The sequence below is a fragment of the Eublepharis macularius genome, chromosome 8, assembly GCF_028583425.1.
Source record: "Eublepharis macularius isolate TG4126 chromosome 8, MPM_Emac_v1.0, whole genome shotgun sequence".
NCBI lineage: Eukaryota > Metazoa > Chordata > Lepidosauria > Squamata > Eublepharidae > Eublepharis > Eublepharis macularius.
The window spans coordinates 135,966,756-135,980,979 of record NC_072797.1 but is presented as its reverse complement, the minus strand read 5'-3'; the positions used below and the strand labels follow the sequence as shown (position 1 = coordinate 135,980,979).

The following is a 14,224-nucleotide window of genomic DNA, read 5'->3' as shown; positions in this document are numbered from 1 at the left end:
CAAAAGTGTTTCGGCTTCTTTAGGGGAATGCCGAAACGTTTCGGGGAATGCCGAAACGTTTCGGGTAGCCGAAAGAAAAAAGCCGAAACGTTTCGGGATTCTTTCGGCTTTCTTTCGGCTTTTCAATGGGAAAATGCCTCCGTCTTCCCGGACATCTGGGGGAGGCATTTTCCCACCGAATAAGCCCAAAATTGGTGGGGACCTTCCTCTAACCCTTCTCTAACAACCACCCAAGTTTCAGACAGATTGGACTTTGGGGGGCCATGTTATGGCCCCCCAAAGCATGTCCCCCCATCCTCCCATAAGAAAGCGAAGGAGCAGCATATTGTTAGCATGCTGCTGCTCATCTTTCTTCATTATTTCCTATGGGGAAAAAATGAAGAGGCAGGCTTCCTTTGCCAGGGGTGGCATTTTGCATGCAAAATGCCCCCTCACCCTCAGGGGCCCTTCTCCCACCCCTCCTCCCACCCCCCACCAAGGCTCAGCCTGATCCCACTTGGGGGGGCCATTCCATGGCCTCCCCAAGTAGGTGCTCTAATCTCTACCACTGACAGCTGGGGGAGGCTTGTGTTGCCAGGGGTGGCATTTTGCATGCAAAATGCCCCCAAGCCCTCAGGGGCCCTTCTCCCACCCTTCCCCCCACCCCCCACCAAGGCTCAGACTGCTCCCACTTATGGGGGGCATTTCATGGCCTCCCCAAGTAGGTCCTCTCAGCCCCTAAAGTCCACCCCTTACAGCCCCACACAAACCCAATTCCCCCCCAGCTGCCACACACAGACCCAAATCCCCACATTAGCCCCTCACAGACCCAAATCCACCCTCACCTGCCCCACACCCATAACCCCAGGAACAGGCTGGCAAAGGCCAGCCCTCTCCCTTTGTTCCCTATGCTGGGAACTTCTAAACTCTCTTTCCCTGGGCAATTCTGCACAGCCCAGGGGTGCCACAATGGTGGGCACACTTCTGAGTGCCAGCTGGTCCCTGTGAAAGAGCACCTGAACCACAGACACCCTCCCTCAAATTCCCCCACCACCTACAGAGATGGCTGGCCAGCCAGCCCCATTGTTCCCTATGATGGGAACCAACTGCACAACAAAGAATAAAACAAGAACAACACAAAATAAAGTTAAAAAAAATTATTTTCTCCCTTCCAAAGTACAAGTAGGCAAAGCATTATGACACATTACACCAGCAGTCCCCCACACAGAAAAATTAAAACACAACTCACTTAACATCAGAGAATCACAAAAACACAATTCCTGGCAAAAACACTTTATTTCTTGAACAGCTTTAGGTTACACAGTAGGAGGGCACAACAGGACATGATAGCAATGTACTACAAAAAATAATACAACCCACTTCACCGTTTTTGACAGCAATTGTGTTTGTGTGATTCTCTGATGTGAAGTGAGTTGTGTTATTTTTGTGTAGTACACTGCTTTCCTGCTCTGTGGTGCCTTCCTACTGTGTAACCTAAAGCAGTTACAGAAATAAAGTGCTTTTGACAGCAATTTTTTGGGGTGATTCTTTAATGTGAAGTGAGTTGTGTTATTTTTGTGTAAGATAGTGCTGCCATGCCCTTTGGTGTTCCCCCCTGCTGTGTAACCTAAAGCTGTTCAAGAAATAAAGTGTTTTTGACAGGAATCATGCTTTGTGATTCTCTGATGTTAAGTGAGTTTTGTTTTAATTTTTCTGTGTGGGGGACTGCTGGTGTAATGTGTCATAATGCTTTGCCTACTTGTACTTTGGAAGGGAGAATATAATTTTTTAAAAACTTTATTTTGTGTTGTTCTTGTTTTATTCTTTGTTGTGCAGTTGGTTCCCATCATAGGGAACAATGGGGCTGGCTGGCCAGCCATCTCTGTAGGTGGTGGGGGAATTTGAGGGAGGGTGTCTGTGGTTCAGGTGCTCTTTCACAGGGACCAGCTGGCACTCAGAAGTGTGCCCACCATTGTGGCACCCCTGGGCTGTGCAGAATTGCCCAGGGAAAGAGAGTTTAGAAGTTCCCAGCATAGGGAACAAAGGGAGAGGGCTGGCCTTTGCCAGCCTGTTCCTGGGGTTATGGGTGTGGGGCAGGTGGGGGTGGATTTGGGTCTGTGAGGGGCTAATGTGGGGATTTGGGTCTGTGTGTGGCAGCTGGGGGGGAATTGGGTTTGTGTGGGGCTGGAAGGGGTGGACTTTAGGGGCTGAGAGGACCTACTTGGGGAGGCCATGAAATGGCCCCCCCAAGTGGGAGCAGTCTGAGCCTTGGTGGGGGGTGGGAGGAAGGGTGGGAGAAGGGCCCCAGAGGGCTGGGGGGCATTTTGCATGCAAAATGCCACCCCTGGCAACACAAGCCTCCCCCAGCTGTCAGTGGTAGAGATGAGAGCAGAGCACCTACTTGGGGAGGCCATGAAATGCCCCCCCCAAGTGGGAGCAGGCTGAGCCTGGGTGGGGGGTGGGAGGAGGGGTGGGAGAAGGGCCCCAGAGGGTTGGGGGGCATTTTGCATGCAAAATGCCACCCCTGGCAACACAAGCCTCCCCCAGCTGTCAGTGGTAGAGATTAGAGCACCTACTTGGGGAGGCCATGAAATGGCCCCCCCAAGTGGGATCATGCTGAGCCGTGGTGGGGGTTGGGAGGAGGGGTGGGAGAAGGGCCCCTGAGGGTAAGGGGGCATTTTGCATGCAAAATGCCACCCCTGGCAAAGGAAGCCTGCCTCTTCATTTTTTCCCCATAGGAAATAATGAAGAAAGATGAGCAGCAGCATGCTAACAATATGCTGCTCCTTCGCTTTCTTATGGGAGGATGGGGGGACCTGCTTTGGGGGGCCATAACATGGCCCCCCAAAGTCCAATCTGTCTGAAACTTGGGTGGTTGTTAGAGAAGGGTTAGAGGAAGGTCCCCACCAATTTTGGGCTTATTCGGTGGGAAAATGCCTCCCCCAGACGTCCGGGAAGACGGAGGCATTTTCCCATAGAAAAAAGCCGAAAGAATGCCGAAATAATGCCGAAAGAATCCCGAAAGTCGAAAGCCGAAAGAGATTCTTGTTTCGGCTTTCGGCTTTAACGATAGAGAATCTTCTTTCGGCTTTCTACTTTCGGCTATAGCCGAAAATTTTTGGCTTGCACACCCCTAATTCTTAATACTCTACTTTAATCTTGTGATGCATTCTCTACTGATATTTGTATATTTTTAAATGAAGTTTCTTTTAACTTGTACACTATGTTTTAGATAATATTTGTCTAATAATCTTGAATCTGGTCTTTGACCGCAATAACAGTACAGTACAGTACAGGGTGAGGAAAGGTGTAGAAGGGCCCAGTCCACTCTGAGAGGGGCATAGTGGGCATTGTAGAAACTGGCAAATGCCTGAAAACATAATCTAATACTCAGCAGTGCCTAAAGGCCTCCAAGCCTGCAGCAGCTCTTGCAGTATGGATTGGGCCATCCCTGAATGCCAAGAACCATCCATGGGGACAAGAAGCACCCAATGCGCACGGAGAGGGTATGACATGCATGAAGGTTTCTAGGAGTTGACCAGTACATGATTAGATTATCAAATACTTCCCTGTACATATGAAAGTGTCAGGGTTCTGACCCCTGCCATACTCCGGGGGGTTGGGATTCACGGGTGTGCTGCCGGCCTGGTCCTCTTTGGGCTTCTTTAGGAGTATTATTAGGATCTTTGACATACTTTGGGAGGAGCTCCAGAATGCAGAGAAGGCCGTTAGCAATGTTACCAGGACAGTTATCGCAGTTGCCAAGGAGACGAAGAGGATCCAACTTTGTTTACTTTTCTTTTTCTTTCTGCAGCTTATTAGGAATGAACTTAGAGCTTAGTTCCAGGGAGAGTAGCATGGGCCGCAGTAAAGTGGGTAGTGCCTGAAGGCCTGGGTAGTGCCTGAAGAACTTAAGGCTTAACAGAGGGAGGGGGCAGCCATTCCTATCAAGAAAGTCTTTCTGTACTGAACCCTTGGATTATTAAAAGCTTTAACTCATGCATCTTTGGACTCATGCAGTGAAGTTATTTGAAATCTAAGCTGGCAGTCTCTGGCAGAAAATTTAACTGGGGCTAAGGTTGCCGGCTCTGGGTTGGGAAATCCATGGAGATTTGGAGGTGGATCCTTGAGGATGGTGGGTTTTTTGGAGGTTTGTGATGTTGTGCATTGAGGGTTGCCAGGTCCCCCTACCCCACGTGTGGGAAGTGGGAGGCCTGGCACTTACCTTTAGAGGTCTACTCACGTGCACGCTGTGCACACGTGTGCTCCCAGCTTGTGCAATGATGTCACTTCCGGAATCCCAATCTGTTTCTGGTCACAATTCAAGGAATTAGAAAAGAGTCCTGTAGCACCTTTAAGACTAACCAACTTTACTGTAGCATAAGATTTCGAGAATCACAGTTCTCTTCGTCAGATGCATCTGATGAAGATCTGATCGAAAGCTTATGCTACAGTAAAGTTGGTTAGTCTTAAAGGTGCTACTGGACTATTTTCTATTTTGCTACTACAGACTAACACAGCTAACTCCTCTGGATCTAATTCAAGGAACTGATGTTGACCTTTAAAGCACTATATGGCTTCAGTACAGCTCACCTGAAGGACCACCTTTATCCTTCTGATAAAATTGCCAGGTTCCTACACCCTCCGTAAGAGAGGGAGGAAACCTGGCACTCACCTTTGTAGATGCATTCGCACAATAACGGGAAGTGATATCATTGCACGGGGCCTCGTGTAGCCCCTGGGAGCACTCCCATGCTCCACAATGGGCTGATTTTGGCCCATTTGGGGCTGAATCGAGCCTATTTGGGGCCTAAACTGGCCCATTGCAGAGCACGGGAGCACTGCTGATGTGGTGCGATGGGCTCTGGAGAGCTCCCATGCTTTGCAGCAGACCAATTTCAGCCCCAAATGGGCCCAATTTGGCTCATGCGGAGCATGGGAATGCTGCCAGGAGGGCCCTGGAAATCTCCTGCACTTCACAGTGGGCCAATTTAGGCCAAAAACAGGCCCGATTTGGCCCATTTGGGGTCAAAATCAGCCATCCGGGAGTGCACCGTGGAAGGCCTATTCCTCCACCTTTCTCCCTGCTGGCCAGGTAAGTGGAGGTGGGGGTGGAGGGTGGGAGTGGAGGATCCTCTGCCCCCAGCAGGGGACTGGCAACCCTACCTTATGAACCTCCCCAACTGCTATAGTCATCTTCCAAGGCCGTGTTTCATGTGCCCTTGTCTTCTGAGATAATGTGGGTAGCAACCCAGAAGAGGGCTTTCTCAGTCGGAACTCTCTCCCCAGAAAGACTTGCCTCTCCCCTTCTGTTGCCATCTTCCACTAGCAGCTGAAGACTTTTTTGTTTTGTCTGGCATTCCATCTGTGGTCCCTCCTTCCTACCCTGTTTTAAATTGTTATTTTAATGTATGTGTATTTTATAGTACTGTATGTGTATTTTAGCTTGGGGTTAATGGTTTTTGTTTTTGTTTTAATTGTTTTTAAGATGTATTTTTATTATATATGTCTTTAATCTGTTAGTTTGGTGAACTTTATGAGGGCAGAAAGGCAGATTATAAATTTTGTAAATAAAGAGAGGTCTCTGGAAAAATCTCAGACTTTTTTGGATCTTTTTGCCTCTGTTTTGAACATTAGACGCCCCAACTAAACCTGCAAACATTGTCCCTTGAAACCCACAGTAAAAATCCATATTAGCTGAAGATCACTGGTGGCTCTGGTTTTTACCACCAAACAGCACCAAAATATCCAGGGAAACAAAGGAATGCCAGACCAACCTGGTTTCCTTCTTTAATCGAGTGACAAGCTTACTGTATTGTGGGAACTCTGTTGACGTGATTTAGATGGATTTCAGTAAAGCTTTTGATAAGGTCCCCCATGACATTCTGATGGGCAAACTGGAAGACTGTGGACTGGACTATAGGACAGTTTGGTGGATAGGGAACTGGTTAGAGGACCGCACTCAAAGAGTGGTGGTCAACGGCGTTTCATCAGATTGGAGGGAGGTGTCCAGTGGGGTGCCGCAGGGCTCGGTTTTGGGCCTGGTACTTTTCAATATTTTTATCAATGATCTAGATGAAGGAGTGGAAGGGCTGCTCATTAAAGTTGCTGATGATACCAAATTGGGAGGAGTAGCAAACACCCAAGAAGATAGAATTAAAATTCAACAAGACCTGAATACTCTGGAGAAGTGGGCAATTGCGAATAGGATGCAATTCAACAAAGACAAGTGCACAGTATTACATCTGGGCCACAAAAATGGGAAGCACAAATACTGGATGGGGGATACACTTCTGGGCAGTAGTATATGTGAAAGGGATCTTGGGGTAAGAGTGGACTGTAAACTAAATATGAGCCGTCAGTGTGATGCGGTGGCAAAAAAGGCTAATTCAATCTTGGGTTGTATCAAAGGGGCCATAGCATTGAAATTGCAGGAGGTCATAGCCCCTCTCTATACTGCATTGATCAGGCCACACCTGGAGTATTGTGTGCAGTTCTGGAGGCCTCACTTCAAAAAGGATGTGGACAAAATCGAGAGGGTGCAGAGGAGAGCGACGAGGATGATCAGGGGTCTGGAGACTGAGCCCTACAAGGAAAGGCTGAGGGCCTTGGGAATGTTTAGTTTGGAGTAGAGGAGGTTGAGGGGGGACATGATTGCTCTCTTTAAATATTTGAAAGGCTGTCATTTGGAGGAGGGCAAGGAGCTGTTCCAGTTGGCAACAGAGGGTAGGGCGCAAAGCAATGGGCTTAAATTACATGCACAAAGGTACCAGCTGGATATTAGGAAAAACTTTTTCACCGTCAGAGTAGTTCAAAAGTGGGATCAGCTGCCTAGGGAGGTGGTGAGCTCCCCCTCACTGGCAGTTTTCAAGAAGAGGCTGGATGAATATTTGTCAGAGATGCTTTAGGCTGATCCTGCACTGGGCAGGGGGTTGGACTAGATGGTCTGTATGGCCCCTTCCAACTCTATGATTCTATGATTCTATGAATGATATAAACATTCTGCACAACCCACAGAAAGATGCTCCAAACAGCTCTCTCCAAAGGATTGATTGTATCCTCATTTGATAAGTTACTGCTTGGTAAAAACAAGTCTTCTATATTCATGTTTTTTGCAACCAAGGAGGGGATTAAGAGGGGTTTTTTATATAATGTTTATAGATAATGTTATATAATGTTTTCTTGATTTTTTGGAGCTCATATTTACTTTCTCAGTTTCATAATTCAAGGCTGGCCTGACATTTGAAAAAATAAACTTTAATAAACTGATTTAAAGGTTCAGCATTATTGACCAGCAGATGTGAAGGGGAGATGAGGTCTTTATAAAAAGCCAATATTAACATTTGACAGGCATGGCTTTAATTTATAGTTCTGAGTTGAGAGAGTGACAATATATCTTGGTTCCCTCCCCCCTTCCCTGCTCCCATCTGCAGTATGGAATTAAGAAGAAGGAAGAAAGGGAAGCAGAGGCCCAAGCTGCTCTGGAAGCCAATGCTGAAGGAAGCCTGACGCGTCCAAAGAAGGCCATCCCCCCCGGCTGTGGTGATGAGGACGAGGAGGAGGAAGAAAGCATTCTAGACACTGTTATCAAATACCTGCCTGGCCCCCTCCAAGACATGTTTAAGAAGTAGCACGGCTACAGACTGCCATTCTGTCCATGGACAGTTAAGCAATGGATTTCTCCTTGATAGAATGGGGGATTTCTACTTGCCACACATCACACCATCTCTTCCCCCTGCCATTCCAGCCCTAGTCATTCATTAGAATCTACCCGCTACCCAACCAATTTCCATCCATTCCTTGTTTTGTACATACTCACCTTTAGTAGATGCGTCCGAATGGATGTAAAAATTAACAACCTGCAGTCTACACAACTTTTTATTATTATAAAGCCATAGTAATATGTATGTTAAAGGAAGGTGTACATTAATCAGAAAGAAGAAACGATAGCATGCTTGCTTTCATCTCCCGGTAAGAGGGAGGGTTCACCTACAGGGAACAACCGTTGGCTTGTTTGTTTTTCTTATTCATTTGCACATGGAGTAGGCCACCACAACTATCTACAGAGTTAGGAATGGATTTCTCTCCTATAGGGCTGAACTGAAAAGACTCATTGTTTTAAGGAACGTTTTTGGCAGTGTCAAAAAACCTCTCCTTCTTTTGATGTTTTAGATATGCCTATGAAATGTTTACCTTTGGCCTCTCATGTTCCCCTCTCAATTGACTTTATTTGGCCCTTGGTGATGTTATCACAGGGCCCAACCCACAAATATAATGATGCCACTCTGTTCATTTTGTGATTCCAGACTGGCTAGAACCAGTCATATTATTAGTTAAGAACGCATTTACTCATTCACAATTAACTTTGCTTTAAGCAATGCCCCTCCCCCCAAGAGCCAAGTCTGATTGGATGCCTCATTGCATGAAATTATTCCATTCACTATGTGGTCTCTGATAAGCTGAGGTCACCTACATGACTAACCCAGAGGGAGAGAGAACAGAACAGACACCAGAACAATGATGCCAAAGCAAGGGATTCAGTGTTAAACATGTTACAAATAAAGAGAAACATTCTCATGCTCAAAGCTTTTAGTTCCCAAAAATTATTACATATGGTCCAAAAAATGAAACATGAGAATATTCAGCTCAGCTCTACTCTTTTAAGCCAGGGATACTGCTAACGTACATGGAAAGAGATCTTTGCTTTTTATTATTCCTCATTGTTGAAAAGAGATAATTTGGAAGCTTGAACCATGTGCTCCTTGTATTTCCAGCTCCAGTGTGGAAGAACTGAGCCCAATTGTACTTTCCAAATAAGAATGTAATCTCTCTGAGTCTCCTTAAGCTGATCTTCTAGCTTTGAGAATAGCCATAATAAGGAGCTAGTGAGAAAAACGTTAACTTAATGTGAAGTGCTGTCTTCCCTTCTACCAGCACTCCTTGAATCCTATAAACCGCACTCCCACCCCTGGGGGTTTATAACCCCTGCCCCATAGCCAGCCCTACTTGTACAGAGATCATCAGTCTGCATTATCTAACCAATTTTGTCAAAATCCTCAAGATTTCTTTATACATATTATAGGATCTTAGCCACTAACTGCAGCAGCCAGACTCCCTTTAAGATATTCCAGGCCCTTTCCCTGAATGTTCAGTGTTTGCTTTAAAAAGAAAGTAAGCGTCTAGCTCTGCCTAGCAGGCATTTGGCACTTTAAGCACGATTAATAAAATATTTTCCTTATTAATGTATTAATTATCAAATTAAGTAAATAAATTATTAATGCTTAATAAATATAATTATATATTTTTGAAAATTAATGAATGGCATAATATGAAGTATATCAGACTATTTTTGTTTAGGGGTTTTTGTTTTGTGTGGGCTTTTGATAGATATGAGGATCTCCAACACAATTGGCTATTAGATTTTGTCCAATAGTGTAAAAAAAATCTGATTTTTTTTTACCATCAGCTCTGTTATAGGGTTGCCAGCCTCCAGGTGGTAGCTGGAGAGCTCCTGGAATTACAATTGATCTCCAGGCCATAGAGATCAATTCCCTTGGAGAAAATGGTTGTTTTGGAGGGTGGACTCTATGGCATAATATGCTGCCAAGGTCCCTCTCCTCCCTGAACCTCATCCTCTCCAGAATCTGGCCCCCAAATCTCCAGGAATGTCCAGTCCCAGAGCTGGCAACCCTAGAGCCTAACTTGTTGGGAAAGGATGTAGTGATGGGTCTTGAGTTCAGCCTCTGTTTTTTCCAGATCCAACTACATGCAGCAACATGGCTGGAAAAGACCCTGTGCCTAAGATCTGGGAAAGAGACTTCCGACAGCTGTCGACCCAATTATTTATAAAACCTGTGTCAAAAGGCTTAGCTGGAGCCCTCAAAGTCTGGTTCCCATTACATTCAAACATTGCAACCTCCTCAAACTCTTAAATGTTTAAAAAGAAATTAAAATACAATTAAACCACAAGTAACTTACCAACAGATGTCTTAGAGCATCTTTGAAACACTACCTTCTTTTGCCTTAAATTTTAAAATGCAATAAGGAAGCAAGATTGACTGAGATCTTACTATGGGAGTTTCATAATTGGGTGCCAACACTGAGAAGGCCATGTGCTTACCAATCTAATTTCTGATAGAGGAACAGGCCCCCCCAACCAAGAAACTGGAGAAAGCAACCTGATTCATGAAGCAAATGAATATAGTTCATAGATTAACTATTGCCCTAAATCTATTTCAACAACCCCTGGATACCTCAGTGAGCAGCCAGCTTCCATTTCTCCATGTCAGCATAAGTTGCTAAGATGCTTGGCCTCTTTTTGTCTCTTTCTTACCAACTGCCAGGTTTTGAGTTCAGTCACCATTTCTGACACCCTACATAGAATATACATTGATATTGGACCATACCAGTTGAACTGCCATGCTTTCCCCCCAAAGTCCTGGGAAATGTAGTTTAGTTAAGATGAGAATAATTCTTTGATAATGTTCCCTTCATTACAGAACTAGAATTCCCAGGTTGCTGTTTGGAAAGGTAATTAATTGTTAAAACCTAGTCAATCTGTAGGTTTGGATATTCAGAAGGTTCTATTGGGCCCCTGGGGCTTACAAAGGAATCACATTCCAAAGTCCTCTCTGTTTACAACTATGTTCTGTTTTTATTTATTATAATTTATCTCATTTCTTCTTATGGAATAATCACACAAGAACAGCCTTTGCTATATGGTGAGTTTGGCACATATTTACACCAGTTACAAAGAAAACAATTACTTCATAACTGGCCATGCAGCACAGGAATCTGGCTTCAGTTTAGTCATCGAATCAACTCTTAAAGAGAACTTGCCGTATTTTGATCACATGAATCAGTTTGGACATGGAAGGAGAAACTAAGAGTCTCTCTACGCAAGACATCTAACACATGTTCTTCATATGTTGGGAGGCTCAGTGTAGTTTTGAAAGACAGAGACAACGGATATCGCTCCGGAGGGGACAGATTATTTCACAGCCCTCCATCACCTCTGATGTCTCCTCTTTCTGGACCCTTTGCCCTGCTCAGTTAATTCAAAGTTTTAAGCAGTGAGGGCGCAGGGCAAAAGCTCCAGAAAGGGACACAGTTTAGCATGCCAGAGGCAGCAGAGGGCTATGAGAGAATCTGCCCCTTCCAGAGTGATCTCTGCCAGCTCTGTCTTCCCTGCTAACATTGAGTCTCCCAACACTTGACAAGCACACGTACCCAGGCATCTCGAGTAGAGAGACTCTAGGAGTCAAACCACACAAGACAAAAATACACTTGAATTACACTCAAATTACACTCAAATACACTCGAATTACAAAATACACTTGAATTACCTGTGTAATTCGAGTGTATTTTTGTCTCGTGTGGTGAGACCTTAAGAGAGCACACTTAGGTAGATCTTCTTAGAAGTGATTCTTATTGCTTACTCCTAGGATAGTAGTCTTAGGAATATAGCCTAACATTGTAGAAGAAAAAAATAGATCCAAAGGTCATTAGAGGAATATGAGGTGCAACTGTGATTCCAGTGTCTTGGAGTGAAGATGCAGCCGGGCTAACAGATTTATTGCACATAAAATTTCAACAGGTGACTGAGATGCACACTATATATTCATTAGACTCAAGTAATAGAGTCTTTCCTGATCTCTCCCATTTCAGACTGCAAATTGACACTTACATCTTTTTAACGCTCTCTTGTACTGCGTACAGAAAACAAGTACATCAGGAGAATATTTTGAGTCTAGTTATCTCCTTGATGGTAGAGCGTTTGACATGTAAGGACTTTTTTAAAGTGGAAGGAGGGGGTATGTTCAAAAATGTAATATCTCACATACACACCTTAAATTTGAACTGGTACAGTCCTCAAAGATCTCTACCTAAACAGCTCTGAGTTACGCAGGTAAAACACTGCTGAGATCCAAGAGTTCTTCCCTGCCTGAGGCTGAAATGAAACTCTGGCACGCTCTTGAAAATTCTCAGTTCACTTTTGACCTGGCTGACTCTGAAGGCCAATATCAAAACACCCCCCCCCACACACACACACACAACTTAGCCAGGCAATGCACACACACACACATACACACACACAAAACCCAAAGAGAAGGGCATTTCTCTGCTTGAATTCTGAATATCTCTTTGTCCTTCCATGCTCTTTCAATATATATATTAACATCACAAATGTGTTCAATCTCAGGTAATATGAGGTCTTCTGTTGGCTTCTTTTGAAAATGGGTTTTTTATTGATACAGAAAAGCTTGAGCTGTTCTTTTCTTCCCAATTTATGCATTGCCAATCTTCCTGCTCTTCCCAAGTTTTTCTGTTTAATTACAAAAACAGCAGTATTAATCAACAGGCCTTCATTTTAGGGGCAGCTGCGTGACTGACTGAGTTTGGCATTGAATTTCATGAACTTGCATTTATCTTTAGAGAAAGCCATATGAAATCAGACTGCAATATCAATTATGAATGCTACTCTATGTTTCAATCAAAACACACACACACACACCAGAATTTAGATTGTGTGCTAAATCACTTTGTATGTCTATGTTTCTTCAGTAGCAAAATGTCAGCTTTGTTTCCATCTGCCCAGTCCTTCAGCCAGGAACCAACATGCCCGTGATGTTCAACACATCTTTCGAACAGGCTCTTAGATCACTAGAACCAATTGTTGTTAGGAACCCGTTGTTGTAACCTGAATGTAATGTTCTATGTATATCCAAACTCGTTTATCTGTATCTGTTTTATTCTGTGTTAACCGAGATTCCGGTTATATATGATCAGTCGGCAACATCTTTCAGCAAATGTCTTTTTAAAATATGCTTGTTTTCACAATTCACATGACAATTTAAAACAACAACAAAAAGCAGAACCTGCTGGGCATTTTCTAATAGGGCAAAAAAAAAATGCTCCTTTTTTTCCTCTCCAAATTGCATGCAGCACCTTCCAAAGCAGCCAAGAAGGTGACTTCAAGTAGAGACTTTGTGAATGTAAATTTTGTTCGTAATCTTTGTGCTACCTTTTTCCTGCATGATGTGGGTTCACTGGTAAAATGTTCTTTTCAAATGGAATCACAGCCAATAAACAACAACAAAACAAATGGTAATAATAAAAAAGCGATTTCATGCCTTCTTCCCCATTCCCCATTATCCTGTAAAATCCCCATGAGATTCCTTCTAGGAGATAGTTGCTGTTCTGTATGGTGGTAATTTAGAGCGTTGCTAATACACTTAACGGGAAACTGCATCCAATCTTAGATATACGATGATGTAATTCTAGTATAAATGCATGTCAAAACATATTTTTGTTTCATTTGCACACTACATTTTAGGTGGATCCTACCATATAACTGTGCCTAGACAGCTCAAGAGTGCAATCCTGGACTTCAAGGGCAATCAATGACCTTCAAAATGTGTAACTCTGCTTAGGATTGCACAACTGGCCTAGCTTTTTAAATGGCAATGTCCTAGGACTGTTGTGCCAGAATGGGGATGGAACTGCACCATTATTTGCACAGCCAACTGAAAGTGACATTATGTTGATGGACGGGATCCATACTTCAGTAAGCATTTCTGTGAGCATCTGACTGCATCAAGTTGGCTTACTTCCTACCACTCCACTTCCTGTAGGCTCAGAAGCTGTCCTTCAATAGAAGAGGCTCCACTTCCATCAGAAGGCGGCTCCTTAGGCTGAAGAAAGGCCTATCAGCAACTATTTTGCTGATAGTTTCAGGAGGGTAACAAGATTTAAGGCCAGTTGCATCATAAAAACCAAAAAGATTTCCAGGGTGTAAGCTTTCAAGAGTCAAAGCTCTCTTTGTCAGATATAAATAGGAACAGTGATCCCAGAACCCTAATATCTCAGGGGTGTGGCAAAGAAGGGGAAATTGATCAATTTCCACTCCATGCAGCTGAATGTGGTGCCTTCCATGAAGATATTTTCAGGTCTGTAACCATGGAGGTTTGCAGTAAAAGAGCAAGGTTCAAGTCTACTAGCACCTTAAGATCAACAAGATTACCAGGATATAACTTCCCTTCCTCAGACAAGTATAAATTTTGCTGAGTGGAGTGACAGAAGACAGGTCAATTTATGCTCAAAGTTATCGATACAGGAAATGATACATCTGCAGAGATACGCTCAGATACGGAAGGCCTTCTTAATCAGGGCCATTTCCATACATCTTTACCTAGCACAAAACTCGTGGAATGAAGACCTCCTTCCTGGCACAATTTCTAACACC

General features: G+C 44.1%; 1 protein-coding gene across 1 annotated transcript in view; it reads left to right on the top strand.

Annotated features, from left to right (window-relative positions):
* The window catches only part of CPLX1 (complexin 1), a 125,074-nt gene extending 117,464 nt beyond the window's left edge, over positions 1-7,610 (top strand). Inside the window, exon 3 of the mRNA XM_054987624.1 lies at positions 7,413-7,610. Coding sequence (XP_054843599.1) covers positions 7,413-7,610 — 198 coding nt within the window. The remainder of the gene's footprint in view (positions 1-7,412) is intronic.
* The last annotated feature ends 6,614 nt before the right edge of the window (positions 7,611-14,224 follow it).